Source organism: Capra hircus, chromosome 13, assembly GCF_001704415.2.
Source record: "Capra hircus breed San Clemente chromosome 13, ASM170441v1, whole genome shotgun sequence".
Classification (NCBI taxonomy): Eukaryota; Metazoa; Chordata; class Mammalia; order Artiodactyla; family Bovidae; genus Capra; species Capra hircus.
The window spans coordinates 52752201-52772952 of record NC_030820.1 but is presented as its reverse complement, the minus strand read 5'-3'; the positions used below and the strand labels follow the sequence as shown (position 1 = coordinate 52772952).

General features: G+C 41.8%; 1 protein-coding gene across 1 annotated transcript in view; it reads right to left on the bottom strand.

The window, feature by feature from the left end:
• The window catches only part of LOC102175312 (tyrosine-protein phosphatase non-receptor type substrate 1-like), a 31917-nt gene extending 31497 nt beyond the window's left edge, over window positions 1–420 (bottom strand). Inside the window, 1 exon segment of the mRNA XM_013968633.2 lies at window positions 348–420. Within this exon segment, the coding sequence (XP_013824087.2) occupies window positions 348–420 (73 nt within the window).

Sequence of the window (20752 nt, the reverse complement as noted above, 5' to 3'; positions counted from 1 at the left end):
ATAGGTGACATTGGACAAGTTACTCTGTGCCTCAATTTCTCCATTTACAATTGGAGTAATAGTTATCACATAGGGATGTTGTGAGGATTAGTCAAGTAAATATGCACAAAGCTGTCAGTGTTTAAAACATCCTCTGTTTGGAAGACTCTGGTAACCAGCTGCAAACGATGGAGCTACAGACAAAACTCAGATCCCTGATTTCATGCTCTCAGATAAGGCCCAGCCCTTGGCCGTATGTGACTGCCTTGGGTAGCATACCCATAGTTTACATGGAGACCCTAAAAGCACAAGGACGGGGGAAAGTCCAGGGGACAGGGAGAGGGGATTCTACTCTAAGCAATGCTTACCTATGAGTCCCAGGAGTAGAGTAAGCAACAGGCAAGAAGGAGGAGGATGGAAGTAGCAGGCAGAGAATGTCATTGTGGAGGCCTGTGGAGTTGCTCTGTCCAAACATGTCAGTTGAGAGAACTTGAATTTCTGTGCTCTGTGGAGAAGAGAAAAACTCCACCTACCATAATATAAAAGGAAGTGCATGTGATGGGGTGAAATGTCTGTGAGAAAGTAATCTGCTTCTGGATTCTTGTAGTTCCTGTTTCTAGACAATGAAATAGGACTCGGGCAGAAAACATAGGTACAAGTTACGAATTTTGTGTTTTCAGAGACTGGACAAGCCTAGCAGCAATAATGCTTCCTCCCTACCTGGGGTCTCTGCTTTCTCCTCTGGGTCCCTTGCCCCATTCATGGTGACCCCTCTTTCAAAAGCACCAAGCAAACTCACATAAACCAAGAGGATCTGTGGTTATGGTCTATGTCCTAAAGACACAAGCCCAGGACCCTAGGATGTGACTGGTTTGTGGTCTCCTTCTGTACTTGCCTCAGCAAAGACCTGCTGTTTGCTGGAAAAAGGAAGAGGGTTCACCAGGGCCTTCTCTATTTTGGGATGGAACCAGATCAGCACCTGAAATGATTTCCTATTCCAAACCTGTATTGATGTTGCTAGTAAAATTTTGCCCAGTTGCAAAGTGCAATGTGGACCTAGACTGGTATGGCCAGCACTCAAAAAAGGAATCATTTTCTACTTCTTTTAGGAGAAGAAGTAGATTATATGACCCAGAAATTATACCTCCAGGCATTTATCTCAGAGAAGTGAAAACTCTGTCCATACAAAATCTGTGCACAAATGTTTTAAAACGTTTCTTTTTGAGTCAAAACAGCGGAAAAAGCAAAATGTCTAATAAAAGGGAAGAGTTTACCAACCTTTCTATATGAGGAAATACTATTCAACAGTACAAAAAAAATGAGTTATATATGAGTACAGCTTTGTCTCTTGAAGGCATTAAGCTGACTGAACAAAGCCGTCTCAAAGTATCACTCCACTTGCACAACATTATCAAAATTATATGTATAAAACAGAATGGCATTTGCCAGAGGTTTGGTTTGGAGGGGATGTGTGTCAATTTGTCATGCTAGCACATGGGAGACCCTGTGGCTATGGAATGTTCTACAGCCTGCCCATAGTGGTGGTTATACATACGCACAAAAGGATCAACATAAACCAAAATTAAGAGTGTTACAAACTCAGCTATTAATAATAATCTCATAGTAACAATAACATGGACACTATTAAGCTATCCAAAATTATAATTATATTAGAGTAGTGAGGAATAATGTGTGCATAGGTCAGAAGTAACAGAGCATTACATCTTCATCCTCCACACTGGGATGTCTATAAATAATGCCTAAGAGTGAAAAAAATCAAGAAGTATCAGTAAGCATACTATGTGACATTTGGCATTGAAACCTAAAATCATCCGTTAAAAGAGTTGAAAGTGGTTTTGTCTCAGAGGTGGAGAATGGCAGGAGGTTAGAGAGACTCCAGTTTTCATATGTATAACTTGTAGAACTATTGGACTCATAAACTATCTGCATATGAAACTTTAATAGATATAAAGATGATTGGATTGATGTCAATAGAGTTACACATAAAAAGAATGCCTTTACTGTTCAGCAATGGTAATGACTTTTAAGCTTGCGGGACAAAACAATGATGATCTACATCAAATACAATCTTATAGTCAAAACTATTGAAAGCAGTAATAATAATTTTTAAAGATTCCATAAGCTAGAAAGTATTGAAGACAGCTTTAACTAGAGATGAATAAGACCATTCGTGGTAAAAACAACTGTAAAATTGTGAATTTAAAATCACTTGAAAAACTAAATAAACAGAGGCATATTATATACATGAATGAGAGAACTCAATATTTGAAAATTTTCAATATTCCCCAATTCATATATAAATTCAATGAAATCAAGCAATAATCCTAAAATAGTTTTTCATGAAAATGCATCAGGTGATTGAAACTGAGGAGACGAAAAAGTGATGTCATACAAATGGAAATGCCAAGAAAACAGGGATACTAATACTCATATCAGAAAAAATAGACTTTAGAGCAAGGCTACACAAAAGACAAATGAGGCATTATATAATGGTAAAGTGATCAATCTAAGAGGAGGTTATTAAACTCATTAACATACATACACCTAATACAGAAGCATCTAAATATACAGCAAATATTAACAGGCATTAAAGGAGAAGTTGGCAATAATACAGCAATAGTAGGGGACTTGAAGACTCCTTACATCAATGTACAAATTATCCAAGAGTAAATCAATAAGGTGGTCTTAAATGACAGAGTAGACTGGTTGGAATTAATAGATATATACTATAAAGCAGTAGAATATACATCTTTTCAAGCATACATGGAACATTCTCCAAAACAGTTCATATATTAGGCCAAAATTCAAGTCACAGTACATTTAAGAGGATAAAAATTAGATCAACTACTTTTTCTGACCACAATGGGATGAAAGTAGAAATCAATTACAGGGAGAGGAATGCAAAAGAACAAACACTTGGAGACTAAAACACATGATACTAGAAAACCAATGGTCAAAGAAAAGAAATCAAAGAGGAAATCAGAAAATACCATGAGACAAATGAAATTCAAAATGACACTTTTCAAAATCTGTGTGATGCAGCAAAAGTAGTTTGAAGAGGAAAGCTTATAGTAATACGGGCCTACCTCAAGAAACAAGGAAAATCTTAAATAAACAACCTAATCTACCATCTAAATGAATTAGAACTGGGAGAACAGATGAGATGAAAAGTCAGAAAAAGGAAGAAAATAATAAAGATCAGAATGGATATAGATAAAAGAGACAAAATACACTAGGAAAGGTAAATGAAACCTGGTTTTTTGAGAGCTGGTTATTTGAAAAGATAAACAAAGTTAATAAAGCTTTAGACAGGCTCATTAAGAAGAAAAGAGATATTATACATGTTTCAATGCCATTCTTGTTGACAGACTTCTAGATTGCTTCCATGACCTGGCTATTTTCAATAGTGCTGCAGTGAACATTGGGGTACATGTGTCTTTGAAATTATTTGAGTGTTCTATCACATTTCACAGAGGCCTCTTTTAATCAAAATGTTCTCTTTTCAAGTGCTCAGAGGTCATTGGTATCATAGATAATTTTTCTTTTTCCATCTGTAAATGCTCAGAAGACAACCTATGATCCCAGCATTTCCCCAGCATCATTTGCATCAACTTCTTGAAATATACTTCGCCAAATCTCTGATTTTGCTTTGTGATGGGTGTGAGATTCTGATTACACAGTATCGTCTAAAATTTTCTACCCATCATTCAAATCCTAAAGCAGAGGGTTTCTGGGCTCCCTACCACCTCTTGAATCCACCTGATCTCAGAGCAGCAGAGCTGGGTGATGCCATGTCCCAACTCAGTTTCCTAAAACTCTTCCTCCATGAGGCTCTGCCTGGGGATTTCTCCACACCCATGAAACAAGCCTGACCAGGCACATTCAAGCCTCTTTTCTCAATGGGACAATCCTAAGGAGTAGTCCACACAGTTCCTCAGAGTGTCCTCAGTGGTGTTTAGCCTCAATTGTCCACAGGGATACCCAGTTCAATAATTCACCCATTTAAGGGTTTCCCTCACCCCCTCTCTCTCTTTCCATATGTCTTATCCCAGTTCCAATGGATTACCTTCCAATCACCTACATGCAAGACCTAGTTTTAGGCTCTGCTTTTTAGGAAACCCAAATAAAGAGACCCATGAGTTATTTCTGTCATGGGAAACCCAACCTGAGAGGCAGGCATTGTTGAACAGGGGCTAACTTCATAGGTGATCAATTCATTTGTGAAAATTTGTGTTTTGGACAATATTTGCCTCTCTATACACCCACTCCAGTACTCTTACCTGGAAAATCCCATGAACGGAGGAGCCTGGTAGGCTGCAGTCCATGGGGTTGCGAAGAGTCGGACATGACTGAATGACTTCACTTTCACTTTTCACTCTCATGCACTGTAGAAGGAAATAGGAACCCACTCTAGTGTTCTTGCCTGGAGAATCCCAGGGATGGCGGAGCCTGGTGGGCTGCCGTCTCTGGGGTTGCACAGAGTTGGACATGACTGAAGCAGCAGCCTCTCTATACAATTGTCCTAACACATAGTATTTATTTAATAAATATTCATATAAGGAGGACCCCCTGAACTATAATTCTTCCACTTACAATCAAACATACCACGGCTAAGAGAACTTAAGTATCAAGCAAGAGGTCCTATAACTGCTAAACAGCACCATCTGAAGCCTGAATTCATGTCAATGTTTGCTCGCCCACCTACTTTACAATCTCAGGCAGGCTTCACTTGAAATCGAATTCCTTCTGGAAGTGAATGGGACAAACAAAATAGGGCAGTAATACACATTAAATAAGTTAGCCCATTCAAATGTACTTTGCTGACCCAGTGCTGGGCTCATTTGAGATATGATTCTTATCCAGGTAAAAAGAAGTGATAATAGCACACAAAATGAGGGGGAAACATTTTGTAAACTTTGAAGTCTGATATGTACATAATTAATGTTAGTGCTGTGTAACCTTGGACCCCTCACTTGCTTTCTCAGGATTTTAGGGTCATAAGCAGAGGGATGATCACTAAGATTCTCTTTAGGCATGATACCTTATGACCTCCGTGAATTACAGACCTACTAAGCACCTATATAGGCCAGAAATTCAACAAAAAGTCAGAATGAATTCAAGTCTTTACCCAGGCATGACTAATGGCCTAAGACAGCATAGTCCCTAAAATTTTATATCCTCTTCATATACATTAATTTCAAAATGTTGATATTAAATTGGTATATTATTTTATCTCCATTTTAAAAATGGGAAAGGAGACTGAATTCTGAGGGGTGATGTGAATAGTCAATAAGAATGACTAATAATTACCACTTCTGTGTGGTTAATACAAATACTTTATACACCGAGCACTTTACCATTGTAAAGTATGGTATCCTTGCCACAACCAAGTGAGGGACGTCCCGTTTTTCAGATGAGGAAATGGGTTCAGAGACATGACAGCCTAACTCTTCATTACAGCTCCTGAGAAGGTCCAGACTGATGGTTTCCTGGGAAACCAGTGGGGATCTCTGCTTGACTGGTAGAGAAGGGCGTGCCCATCATCACCCTGCAGAATGAGAACGCTGCTGGTCACATTCTAGGTTTCTCCTCGAGGGTGGACACTGATCTCTAATAGCCTCTGGTCTTTTTAAAGCCAAGTCATAGTAACCTGGCCTGTGGGGAATCTATGGAATATGAAGGTCAGTTGGATGATAATGCCCAGCTCAGATTGCTGAAGGGGGCCTTGCAGGGCCGAAGAGTGGCTGCTTCTGCCTGGAGTAGAGACCCTGCCTGTGAGAGAATGTGGAGGAGCCCAAACCCAGTGTGAGCATATCCTCAGCATCTCCATAGAGGAGTCATATTGCCTCCTCTTCCATAGTGTTTGAAGATTACATTTTCACAGGAGTTCAATATGAAACTGATATCAGAGGCCAGGCAATGAAGCTATAGGGACTACAGGGTGTGTAAAGAGGCCTGACTCCCACCCACACCTCACAACCCCACTCACAGACCCTAAAACCTAATCCTCTGAGTTCTGACTGTAACCTGGAATAGGGAGCTGATTTCATCCTCATTTCACAGATGAGGACACTGAGGCCAGAACCTTGGTACCTTCTCCAGGCTCCTCCGCGGGTCAGTAGAGCTGGGATTCTTAACCAGAAAATAAGTTCCCAGAGTCTGTGCTCAGTGACCAGGCTCAGCTCTGCCCCCAGTCCCTGGACAGGGAAAGGTGTCTGAGTGTTCCCAAGACAGGTCATATGAAGGCAGATAGCACAGGACCAAGGTAGGGGCACAAGCTTTGTGGTCATACTCAGCCCAAGTTTGCACTCCCAGCTGCTTTTGTGCATGAGCCTGGACAGGTCAACTCTCTAAGACTTGGTTTCCTCATCTGTAAAATGGGGATAATTCTTAATTCTTGGTTATTTAAGAAATTCAGTAAAGTAACTCACATATATCATAATATATGGCACATAGTATTCACACTATAAGTTGTGACTATTGTCAGGGTAGACCCACTACAACTATCTTTATTAATCATATTCTAAAGTTAATAGGCTTCCCTGGAGGATCAGACGGTAAAAAATCTGAGACCTTGGTTTGATCCTGGGTCAGGAAGATTACCTGGAGAAGGGAATGGCTCCCCACTACAGTATTCTTGCCTGGAGAATTCCATGGACAGATGAACCTGGTGGGCTACAACCCTTGGGGGTGTAAAGAGTTGGACATAACTGAGAGAAGTTAACAAAGGAGAGGGTTAATGACTCACCCAAGGGCCTCACAGCAAACAGAACTTGCATTCCAACCCAGAAATTCTGACTCCAAGTCCAGGGCTCTTTCTGTTACATCACAGCTGCCTCTGTTTCTCCACAGTTGTCCCCATTATTATCAATGAACTTCAATATTTTCCAACTTTCAGTCCAGCTCTGGGCTGGGCAGCATGAAGACTATATACAGTCATCACAGGGTACCCACTGTACACAACTGTCTGGATGCCAGCAGGGTTCAAGGGAAGGAATCTTAGCTGATTCCCATGAAATGGACATAGTATCATTATTGCACAGCTGAGGAAACTGAGCTTGGAACGACTGTGCCTTCTCTGAGGTCACAGATGGCCTGGGGCAGCCCTGAGAGGTGACACAGATCCGTTCTGCTCCAAATTCTGGCCACCTCCAAATATAGGACCCAGTGTCAGTTTCTTGACTGTGAGAACATCAGATGTAAGAGAGGCACAAATGGCAGTCAGGAATTTGCAGGAGGCCTGAAGTCAGTGCCAAAAGTGAGAACCGAGTGTGTGTAGACATGGCAATTCAGGAGAAAACAAATATCAAATATAGAGAATTGAAGTGGAGACTTGAAATAAGACTTGAAATAATTCACACAGAGGATGGAAGAAAAATACAGAAAATACTCTGAAATTGTGAATAGACAGCTTTCCCTTCGAATCCCAGCTCTACTGTTTGAGACCCCTGAGATCTGATCCCTCTGCTTCCTGTCCCAGCTGCCACATGTCAGACAACATATGTGAGGGTGGCTAGTGCTCTACAGGTGTCAGAAAACATGACCAGAGGCACAGAGGTAGGGGTGTATAAGGGGTGGGAGCTGAAGAAGGGGTTTAGGGGTCAGGTTGCAGAGGTGTTGCTGCAAAGGCACATGAACACTAAACAAAAGGGGACCTGATGCCAGAAAAGGAAGTTTCCCTTCCCCGCTGCAGACCAGAGGGCACATCAAACAGCTCCACAGGATGGTGACAGAATCAAAGGGATGTTCTTAGGGGATTAACCTTGCAGGACTGGGACAGATCCATGTATGCAGGCAAAGGAGAAAAATAAGACAGAGGAAATACTCAGGGTGAGTCAAGAAAAAAAGAATGTACCTTGCTTCTAATTCGAAGTTAACAATTTGGAGTTTTTCAGCCAGATCTCTGTATTTCACTTTATAAATGTATTATATGTTCATACATTTTTCTTATTTCTGCTGGCTTCAAAAATATGTCATTGAGAGTTGAGAGGTAGTGGAGTCATTCCCCCTGCATATTTCTAGAGCAGGCAGGAAAGGCCAGTGCATTCGGGGAGAGATGGAATGCAAGGTCAGTGTCCCTATTGTGAAGATGTGTGGATCTGTAGCCTAGCGTCCCTTACACATTTTTTGCTAGTGGTTGCTTGGGCTGTCATACATGCTGCAGGCAGAGAAGCTCTCATTGCCTATAAGGAGTTTTCCTTCCCTACTCTCCTTTATCCTTGCTTGGCCTGGAACTGGTTAATCCTGATCCTGAACCTAACTTTTCTCCATCCCTTCCCACTCCCCACAGTCCCTGCCCTCATTCCTGGTCATTCATTCTCCCAGCCCCATGCGTGTGTGCTGTCTCTTCAGTCGTGTCCAGCTCTTCGCAGCCCTATGGACTGTAGTCTCCCAGGCTCCTCGGTCCATGGGATTCTCCAGGCAAAATACTAGAGTGGGTTGCCATGCCCTCCTCCAGGGGAACTTCCAAGGATCAAACCCACATCTCCTGCAGAACAGGCAGATTCTTTACTGCTGAGCCACCAAGGAAGACCTCTCCCAAGCCAACTTACAAAGTCATCCTTCCTCTGGTCTGAGCTGCTAGCAGGCAGCTCTTCCTTGTGGAGAAGGTCACCTGAGACTGCACAGGGTGAAAATATGAGGAGGAGAAAGAGGATTCGGCTGGGGAGGAAAGATGAAGAACGAGCAGGAGGAGTTGAAGTGACGGAAGAGAGAAAGAGAGAGACACACACACCTGAGAATGAGAATTTCACACCTGCGTCTCCCTGTTTCCCAGCTAAGCCAGTCAAGAATCCGGGCCTCTCCTTAAAATTGACTTCCAATAACTTCCAGCGGAACCAGTATTGATTAAAGCCTTCCTGGGAGGAATCTGGGGGCACAGCTGTCCTTAGTGTCTATTGTTTACTGCAGTCAAGAGAGACAGAGAAACACAGAGAATTTTCAACCAGAAGAGTGCATGGAATTGGGGACAGAAGTCTGACTCCTTCTTCTTGAGGAGGATGTAGAGGATGGAGAAGTGAAATTTGAGGATGAGTGCCTGAGACTTTTATCATCAGCCCAGAGTGTCCTCCCTTCCTTAACCTCATCACCTGCTGCCCTGAGTCCCTGACCTACTGTTGTCTGCACCCCAGGCAGATGGCAGGTGTCTTCACACCTGATATTTTCAGCCACGCTACCCAGAGGGGTTAGTGAGAGACTGTACCCACCTTCCCCCAGTCTAGGCACCTGAGCCTGCAGGGTGATGTTGGCCTGGACTGGGAGCTGCTCATTCCGGACTATCCAGCAGGCAACTCACTCCCGTACAGCATGGACTCTGCCTTCCAGGTGTGCTCCAGAGAGTAGGTCCCATTTGGGTTTCTAGTGACTTAGGGGGACTCTAAAGGTCTTGTTTTGACCTGTTCTCCAACCCAACGAGGTGCAGGTGGGTGGGATAGAAGCGGCTCACATGGGTACAGACACTAAGGAGAAGAGTATGGAGGTTCCTGAAATGACTAAAAATAAAAGTATCATATGATCCAGCAATCCCACTCCTGGGGACACATCTGGAGAGAACCATAATTCAAAGAGATACAAGCACCCCAAAGTTTACTGAAGCACTATTTATGATAGCCAGGACATGGAAGCAAACTAAATGTCTATCAGCAGAGAAATGGATAAGATGTGGTACATATACGCGATGAAACACTGCTGCTGCTGCTGCTGCTGCTAAGTCCCTTCAGTCGTGTCCGACTCTGTGCAACCCCATAGACTGCAGCCCAACAGGCTCCCCTGTCCCTGGGATTCTCCAGACAAGAACACTGGAGCGGGTTGCCATTTCCTTCTCCAATGCATGAAAGTGAAAAGTGACAGTGAAGTCACTCAGTCGTATCCGAGTTTTTGCAACCCCATGGACTGCAGCCTACCAGCCTCCTCCGTCCATGGGATTTTCCAGGCAAGAGTACTGGAGTAGGGTGCCATTGCCTTCTCTGGATGAAATACTAGTCAACTACAAAAAAGAACAAAATAATGCCATTTGCAGCAACACAGATGACCTAGAGGTATCACACCAAGTGAAATAAGTCAGATGGAGAAAGACAAATATCATATGACATCATTCATATGTGGAGCCTCATTACAAATGAACTTGTTTTCAGAACAAATGAACTTATTTTCAGACTTCAGTTCAGTTCAGTTCAGTTCAGTTCAGTTCAGTCGCTCAGTCATGTCTGACTCTTTGTGACCCCATGAATTGCAGCACGCCAGGCCTCCCTGTCCATCACCAACTCCCGGAGATCACTCAAACTCACTTCCATCGAGTCGGTGATGCCATCTAGCCACCTCATCCTCTGTTGTCCCCTTCACCTCCTGCCCCCAATCCCTCCCAGCATCAGGGTCTTTTCCAATGAGTCAACTCTTCGCATGAGGTGGCCAAAGTACTGGAGTTTCAGCTTTAGCATCATTCCTTCCAAAGAACACCCAGCACTGATCTCTTTTAGGATGGACTGGTTGGATCTCCTTGCAGTCCAAGGGACTCTCAAGAGTCTTCTCCAACACCACGGTTCAAAAGCATCAATTCTTTGGTGCTCAGCTTTCTTTACAGTCCAACTCTCACATCGATACATGACCACTGGAAAAACCATAGCCTTGACTAGATGGACCTTTGTTGGCAAAGTAATATCTCTGCTTTTTAATATACTATCTAGGTCGGTCATAACTTTCCTTCCAAGGAGTCAGAGTCTTTTAATTACAGGTATCAAAAACAAACTTACACTAACCAAAGGGGAAACGTAGAGGAAAGGATAAATCAGGAGCTAAGGATTAACACACACTACTGTACACAAGACAGATAACCAATAAGGACTTACTATATAGCAAGGGGAGCTCTACTAAATATTTTGTTATAACTTATACAAGAAAAGAATCTGAAAAGGAATGAATACGTGTATATGCATAACTGAATCACTTTGCTGTACACCTGAAACTAATACAGCATTGTGGATCAACTACATTTCAATAAAATTTTAAAAATAAATTACAGACCTAGTAATACCAGCAAAGATTATTGGACACACTGAAAAAAAGAAGTAGTGCATACGGCACCAGAGATTCTCTGGTTCACCTGGATTTGTATCCCAGAAGGTTTGGTACTGATCTTTGGGGTGGGGACAGTTAAACAAAAAAACAGAAAGAAACATCCATTGAAATTACCCCTGCCTGCCTGCCCTCTGTGTCTTCATTTCCCAGGAACTGGTCACAAGTTCTTTCTCAAAAGAAGATCTTTTTTCTTTGATGTTTCAAAGTAAGGCAAATAGAGCTAAACGTTGTTAATTAAATACAGGTTGGAGTATTAGAGCCTTGCTTTCTGTATCCATAACTGTTGGTAAGGGGGTAAGTTGTGTTTTTGCTTTTATTTATCTCAAAGTATTATCTAAGTTTCCTGATGATTTCTTCTTTCATATATTGGTTGTATATTTAATTTCCAAATATCTTTGTTTTCATGTTCTTCTTCTGCTATTGATTTGTAATTTCATTCAATTGTAATCAGAGAAGATGCTTTCTGTAATTACAATATTTTAAAATTTGTTGAGGCTTATTTTGTTGCTTACCACATGGTCTATCCTGGAGGATATTCCATGTGCACTTGAGAAGAATGTCTATTCGGCTGTTATTTGGTGGAATGTCCTGAACATGCCTGTGATGTCCAATTAATCTAGGTGTGTGTGTGCTCAGTTGCTCAGTTATATCCAGCACTTTGTGATCCTATGGACTGTAGCCCACCAGGCTCCTCTGTCCATGGCATTCTCTAGGCAAAAATACTGGAATGTGTTACCATTTCCTACTCAAGGGGATCTTCCCGACCCAAGGACTGAACCCACGTCTCTTGTGTCTCTTGCACTGACAGGTGGATTCTTTAACACTGCATCACTTGGGAAGTCAATTAATCTATAGTGTTATTCAAGTCCTCTGTCCTTATTAATATTCATTCTGGTTTTTCATTTATTATGGAAAATGAGGTATTAAAATCTCTCTCTAGTGTTTTATTTCTGTCTAGTTCTCCCTTCCTTTCTGGCAAAGTTTGCTTCTTATATGTAGAAGACTGACATTTGATGTACAACCATTAATAATATTTTCTTGGTTGAATTGATCTATTGACAGTACATAATGTACTCTTTGACTATTGTATCAGCTTTTTAAGCTCAATTCTATTTTATCTACTACAGGGATAGTTCTACCCCCTGCTATATTTTTGTTACTATTTTCATGGAGCACATTATTCTTTTCTTTCACTTTCAGACTGTGTATGTTCATAGATCTAAATTTAGACTCTTACAGATACCATGTGCTTGTATCCTGGTTGCTTTTTCCCCATTTAGTCAATCTATGTCTCTGTGTTAATGTATTGGGGAACTGAATCAATTTTCAATTAAAATAAGTGCCAATAGGGCAAGAAGTGAAAGTAGTAGCTGTGTCCAACTCTTTGCGACCTCATGGACTGTAGCCCTGCCAGGCTCCTCTGTCCTTGGAATTCTCCAGGCAAGAATGCTGGAGTGGGTAGCCATTCCCTTCTCCAGGGGATCTTCCTGTCTCAGGGATCCATGTCTCCCACATTGCAGGCAGATTCAGGTGATCTGGATCTATGTCTATACATTGATGTATTGAAGAACTGAATCAATCTGCATTTAAAATAATTACTAATAGGGAAGGACTTATTATTGTTCTTTTGTTAATGGTTTTCTGTGTTTCTTGTATCTTTCTCCTCCTCCCTTTTTCTCTTACTGCTTTCTTTTGATTTTCATTGCTTTTGTTTATCTCTGCTCTAATTTTTCACATTCTTCCTTCTGCTGGCTTTGTGTTCAGAACAGAAAAACACACTCATCTCAATATATTTCACAATATTAAAGCAGAAGGTGGCAAGGAAACATTGGTTGTTCCCATAGACTGAAAGAACAACAGACCTTAGGGTACAATTCTCAGAGCAGACCAGGGAAAGGTCAAGTGTCAGGAGTCTGACTTAACCTCTCCTGGAAGAATTTTGTAAACAAAATCTGGAACTGAGTGACACTCACTCCTTCTAGTCTCATGATTCCCCAGAGCAAATTCTGGCCATAGTAAGGAGGACATACCCGTTCACTGACTTCCTGTGTAGGGGATGAGGTCCCACACTGAACTGTGGTGGCCCTTCAGGTAACTGCCACAGGCCCCAGTTATATTCCAGTTGGAAATGGGTGATTGGAATTTGCAGACTGGAAGAGATTCTGCTTGCTTGCAGATTCCGTTGCTTTGGCTCAGTTGATATTAGGGATCTAGGGGCAAACTTCACCCATGTTGAGATTTCATCCTAAATCCAGAAGTGAAAATGTAGCTACAAATATCTGTTTCTGATAGTCAGGGTCAAGAAATAGGTCATAAGAGAGGCAATAAATGTTTTGGAGCCCGGATTTGTCTAAAACTTCAGAATGACTTCTCCTGGTGGCTCAGCTGGTAATGAATCTGCCTGCAATATGGGAGACCTAGGCTTGCTCCCTGGGTTGGGAAGATCCTCTGGAGAAGGGAATGGCTACCCACTCCAGTATCCTGGCATGGAGAATTCCATGGACTGTATAGTCCATGGGGTCACAAAGAGTTGGACACAACTGAGGGACTTTCACTTTCACATTTTAGAATGACTTGTTAGCCATCCAGGTCTCAGTTTTCCAACCTTTTGGACCCTACAGTGCACACATTTAGTTGCCTTTTTCCAACCTCTATTTTTTTTTTAAATTAGGAATGTCCAATGTCATATTCAGGTTTTAATTGGGAATGCCCAGTGTCTTATGTTTGGGTTTTAATTGGAATGTCCAGGGTCTTAAGTTGGCCATCACAGAAAGGAATAGCACCTCAACCTGGCTTGAATCAGTATTGGACACAGGATTCTTGAAAGAATAACCAGAAGGGCCATCATCAGGATTCTAGCCTTTGGGGTTGTTTGTGAATGAAGGAGCACAATATCCAGTGTGTGATAATGATTTAGTGCACACTGCATAAAAAATTTACTTTTACCAAGCAAAGGGAAGTAGTTTATCAGATTATCCTTACCATTTGTGAACACTTAGTTGCCTGAACAAGATATGTGGGCTTCTCAGGATGCCCTTTCGTTAACTACACACAGGGTTGGTGTCACATCCCGTGTGACGCGTCACTGATGCAGATGAAATCTATTTAGTTCATTGGTCACTGTGTTTTCCACTTGGAATAGTTGTGGGAATTGCCTTCCATTGAAACCATTAATCAGTTATCATTCTGGCCCAGTCCCAACTGAACCACCAGGCAAGACCTCCTGGGGACTGAGAATGCACGTTGCAGCCCTGGTTGCAGCCTCTCCAGCCTTGACTGACACTAGACTCTCAGGCTGGTCCACCTGGAACTCTTTATCTGAAGTTCTTGAAAGAAATGTCGCCTCATTGCTCATGTTCCTTGTCTTGCTCAAGACGTTTTGAAGTTCCGGTGTCCATCAAGGTGAGATTTCATTCCACATTCTTTCAGCCACATATACTGGCACCAAAGTATAAAAATCATAAATGTGGTCACCACCTGGGTTAGAAGAAGGGAACCAATGCATAGAAAGGAAGATGGCACCTCTCTTCTCCATTAGGATATAAGGATGGCCTGGAGCATAGTTCAGTTCAGTTCAGTCGCTCAGTCGTGTCCGACTCTTTGCAACCCCATGAATTGCAGCACGCCAGGCCTCCCTGTCCTTCACCAACTCCCAGAGTTCACCCAAACTCTTGTCCATCGAGTCGGTGATGCCATCTAGCCACCTCATCCTCTGTTGTCCCCTTCACCTCCTGCCCTCAGTCCCTCCCAGCATCAAGGTCTTTTCCAATGAGTCAACTCTTCTCATGAGGTGGCCAAAGTACTGGAGTTTCAGCTTTAGCATCAGTCCTTCCAAAGAACCTGGAACTGATCTCCTTCGGAATGGACTGGTTGGATCTCCTTGCAGTCCAAGGGACTCTCAAGAGTCTTCTCCAACACCATAGTTTAAAAGTATCAATTCTTTGGCACTCAGTTTTCTTTACAGTCCAACTGTCACATCCATACATGACCACTGGAAAAACCATAGCCTTGACTAGACGGACCTTTGTTGGCAAAGTAATGTCTCTGCTTTTGAATATACTATCTAGGTTGGTCATAACTTTCCTTCCAAGGAGTAAGCGTCTTGGTGGCTCAGAGGTTAAAGCATCTGCCTGCAGTACGGGAGACCTGGATTCAATCCTTGGGTTGGGAAGATCCCCTGGAGAAGGAAATGGCAACTCACTCCAGTATTCTTGCCAGGAAAATCCCATGGATAGAAAGCCTGGTGGGCCATACCCTATGGGGTAGCAGAGTCAGACACTACTGAGCGACTTCACTTTCTTTTCACTACAACAAGGACAAATATGTTGTGTCCGACTCTTTGTGATCCCATGGACTGTAGTCTACCAGGCTTCTCTGTCCATGGGATTTTCCAGGCAAGAATACTGGAGTGGGTTGCCATTTCCTTCTCCAGGGGATCTTCCTGACCCAGGGATGGAACCCAGGTCTCCTGCATTGCAGGCAGACGCTTTACCCTCTGAGCCACGAGGGAATCCCTTCTAATAAACAAGAAATGTCATATAGAGTCTGTGTCAGACTCTGTATGTTTTGGGATCAGAGATAAGGCCTCAGGCTAAGGATAATGTGATCTTAACAAAACAAACAATCTTCAGAGAGTTACCTGGAGAAAAAGCCACCTTCCATTTTCCACAAGTTCTTTTATGGTGCAAAAGTCAACTTATCCCAATTCACAAGAATAAATGTTAATTCTTGTTTTTCTCCATGGAATTGATATTTTTCCTAATGGGTGAAAACTGTGAAATTCTTAACTATGTCTGTGAAAATTCTTAACTATCGAAGTGTTTCATGTTAATCAATGCTCACCCTAGCCAACGAAATATTATTCCTTAGTAGTTAATTGTTCTTGGATGTGTCCTTGGGTGGTACATAAGCAGCACTGTCATGAAGTTCACAGAAGATACGCAGAGTGCTTGCCAGAGGAGTTCTAGGAAACTACGGAGGACTTCCTCTTGATGGGCTTTTCAGTTTCAGTGCATGTTTTCTGTTGCTTAATGACATATTACCACAAACATAGTAGCTTAAAAAACGCAAGTCTATTATTTCATACTTGTGTGAATCAGGAGTTCAAGCACAGTTTAGCTGTCATTCACAGAAAGATGATGTTGTGAGACAGATGGAGCATATCTACAATCCAAGGGATATTTGAGGTATCAGGAGAGAGCCCTGGAAAATATTCTCCCTAAAGTTCATAGCAGCTTTATTCATACTTGCAAAAACTTGAAAATCAGCTAGATGAGTTGGTAAAGAAATGGGTGAATCCAGATAATAAAATATTATTCTGGACTAAAATGCAATCAGCTCTCAATCCTTTAGCAGATGTGGAGGAATCTTAAATTGTTTTAAATAACTGAAAGCAAAAATCTACATGCTGCATGATTCCAAATATATGACAGTCTAAGAAAGGGCTCCACCCTCAAGACTTAACTCCTTCACAAAGACCCACCTCCAAATACCATCGCATCAGGGATTAAATTTGAACGAATGAATTTTGGAAGGACACAGACATTTGGGCCATAACAGATGTCCTTAAATTTCTCATAAAGCCCTTGTCTTTTCAGTGATCCTGTGCAGGATCACACAGGATGTGTACCACACACACTTACATGTGTTTCTCCTTGGGCTCCTCTCAGCCGCGATATGCTTCCTGACTTTCCTTGTTTTGATGATTTTGACAGATCTGATAAATACTTCTCAAATTGACTGTAGGATGTCCCTCTACTACAACTTTTCTGATGCCTTTCTCATAATTACTCTATGGTTTTAAGTTTTGTGGGAAGAAGATCCCAGAGGAAAATTGCCATTTTCATCAGATCTACATGATTTATGTCTATTGATATTGATTTTGATTGTTGAAGGACATTTAATGACCTGGATAATTTGTATTTGTCAAATTTCCCCACCATAAAGTTATCCATTTTCCTCCTTCCATTCTGTCTTCTTTGGAAATGAGTCGCCACATGCAGTCTATACCTCAGGAGTGGTAAACTGGGTTTCTCCTTTTTAGAGTGAAGTATCTCCAAAATCACTGCAGATGGTGACTGCAGCCATGAAATTAAAAGACAGTTACTCCTTGGAAGAAAAGCTATGACCAACCTAGATAGCATATTCAAAAGCAGAGACATTACTTTGCCGACTAAGGTCCGTCTAGTCAAAGCTATGGTTTTTCCAGTAGTCACGTATGGATGTGAGAGTTGGATACTGTGAAGAAGGCTGATAGCCGAAGAATGGATGCTTTTGAACTGTGGTGTTGGAGAAGACTCTTGAGAGTCCCTTGGACTGCAAGGAGATCCAACCAGTCCATTCTGAAGGAGATCAGCCCTGGGTGTTCTTTGGAAGGACTGATGCTAAAGCTGAAACTCCAGTACTTTGGCCACTTCATGCGAAGAGTTGGCTTATTGGAAAAGACTCTGATGTTGGGAGGGATTGGGGGCAGGAGGTGAAGGGGACGACAGAGGATGAGATGGCTGGAAGGCATCACCGACTCGGTGGATGTGAGTTTGAGTGAACTCTGGGAGTTGGTGATGGACAGGGAGGCCTGGTGTGCTGCGATTCACGGGGTCGCAAAGAGTCGGACATGACTGAGAGACTGAACTGAACTGAACTGATCTCCATAAATTATTTAGGACTTTCCTATACAGAAGATTTTAAAAAATTCTGCTCCATTCATTAATATATTCAATGATTTATTTACATCAATATGGACTCACAGATATTTATTTGATATTTGAAGTTGTAATCTTAGCTTATTTTGGCTACTATAACAAAATATCACAGACTGAGTGACAGAAAACAGAAATTTATTGCTCACAGTTCTGAAGGCTCAAATTCCACTATCATAGTAGCAGCATGATTTTGGATTGATCCCAAATCCTTCTTTTGGATTGTAGATTTCTCATTGTATCCTCACATGACAGACAGAACTAGGAAGACCTTGTGGGTCTCTTTTGGAAGGTACTAATCCCATTCATGACAGAGGGTCCCTTGTGAACTAGCTGTGCTCCAAATGCACCAACTGGAAGCATGGTACATTGAGCATTAACATTTTAAATATGAATTTAGAAGTGACAAAAGCATTACATCCAATACTTAATATATTTGTTGCTCAAATTGTTCCAGCTTTGTCCACTGGGGCCTCTTTCGGTTGTTTCCTGAGCCCCTTTGACAAACTCTAGTAAATGTCAGTTTTTGCGTTTTGGTTTTGTTTTCTTTTGGCTTTTCACTTCCTTATATTCCAAAGGATACTGAATTTTTGATAGGACTTCTAAACACAAAGAGGAGAGTTTAGCCTTTAATGAAAGGACTTTAGAACGCAAGAGTCAGGTGACTGAATTAGACAATTTTTATTTTGAAATCCAACATTTAGTAAAAACTAATTCACTCATTTATTAAACATTAATGGCCTGGTATGTGGCAGTCAATGTTCTGGCAACTGAGGATTCAGTCTATTCTCATAAATCCGACATCTTGTTTGAGGAAGAGACAACACACGTCGGAATTCATGTTGCATGGTGCATTAGTTTCAGTTTAGTTGAATAACATCAACCCCCAACACATGGTTCAGATTTCAGTTATCACAGGAAATTTACTGTGAACAATTGCATGCAGTCCAACTTTGCTGCTAACTCTACGTTGGTCCACAAATCACTATGTACTAACAGATGCTCATCACGATCAATAACCAAGCCTGTTAATTCTTCGAAAGTCTGCAGGATTGGTCACTGTGACTCTGTTACTCTGTTTTGGGCACAGACAGAAAAATAAGGAGCTGTGTTGTCTCCGTTCTCCCAGTGATGGCCTCATTTGTTATTTACAAGGTGAACAATTGTAAAAGGGAATTGGCAACAAATAAAAGTGCAATGGAGAGACAAAAAGTGATGATGCCAGAAGTTATATTCAAATTGAATGCAAATGGATTACAGAAAAAATAGTTAACGCTGTAAGAAAGATTCCAGATATGCAGTCAGAAGAACCTAGTGAAGGCCAACTTACCACATAAATGAGGAAACTGGTGGTGAGAAAAGGGTGAAAATGACCCAGAGGATGTGACAGCAGCAAAAATTTCAAATCAAAGGAAGTTTTGCAAAGATCCCACAACTTCGAGAGAATAAGCACAAAATGTTGGAAACCGATCCAAACTTACCAAGGAGCATAATTCACCAAGTTGGAAAAAAGATGCCCTTATATTGCAAATTATACAAGAAAAAGAAAGCAGGCACTGTTCAAACACTTCAGATAAGTTTTTATAAAGCAATTAATTGATTTAATACTCAGTGTTTCTACTTTGTCAAACTATATATTGTTAGTAGCTGACAATCAGAGAGTTTCTAATGCTTTAAAAACAAATTTTACAAGTCACAAAACAATCATTATTCATCCCACCTTATTGAGGTCAGATTCCACGATTCCATTTACACAGTAATTTTTATAGTCCTTTTCTACCATTCAAAGTGAGAGCTGCCTATCTTTTATGTCAGATGGTGATAAGTGCCCAGGAAACAAACTAACCAGGTTAAGAGCTCATGGAATGCCATGGTGAGAGCGGAACTGAAACTTTGTAGTGTGGTATATGGAAGGTGCCTTGGTAAAGAGACATTTGAGCAGAGACTGCAAGGAAGGAAAAGAGTGAGCCAAGCAGACATGTTGGAGGAAGAAGGTGAGGGTAGAGATAGGATTTAACTGACATTCCGAGAATCACTCTGCCTGAAACAGGAAAGCCAGTTAGAGACCATAGCGGTGGTGCGGGAAGGGATGATGGTGTCTGGGACCAGGGAGTGGTGATGGGCGTGAGAGTGTGCAGATTATGGACAGAGTTCAGTGGTGAGCTGTGAGAGGCTTGGACTGGCTCAAGAGAGGCAATATTTACATTTTCAGGAATTTTTTATGTTGCCAAATGGTTGTGAACTTGAAATTGACCACATTGAAAGCATTTTACATCAAAATTTGACATGTACTAACAATTAAGCTTATTTTTTCTTTTTTAACAGTTGTTAAAGATTTACCATCATGCTACTGGACATAATCACTTTAAAGACAGAATTGAATATGTGATATAAAAGAAAGAGAAATCAAGGATGACTCTAGGCTTCTGGACATAGTGTATTTACCATGAGCACCAGGGTTAGGAAGGATGCAAAATGATAGAAAGACTACTCTTCCCATCACAGAAAGAGGAGGGAACACTACTCTGTGGGTTTGAAAAATAGGCTATTGAGACAATGAGGGAGGAGTATAATTTTTCTTAAAACCAAGATAAGGCATCATTTATACTCAAAGGGCAAGGAGTCCAGTGAACAGAGGACAGAATCACTTCTCTGCAGAGAACATTAGTGTGAGCCAAGTCCAGGGTTACAGATGAGAGATCACCTGACCTGTGTTGATCTGGCTTATTTCTCACATTCCAGGGATATGTCATGGTCAGTCCCCAGAACTACTTCCCATGATCCCCACTCAGGACCAAGTATGAAGACACAGCTCTGGGGGCTTCAGGAACATGTGAGCAGGCAGGTCTCCATGGAAGGAAGGCATTTGGAGCAAAGTTGTGGGAGCTTCTAGCTGGGTTCTTCTCCAAGGCTGGGCCCTTCAGGGAGGGAAGGAGGCAGCAGAGACAGAGGGTGGCACCAAGCAGGCGGGAAGGATGGAG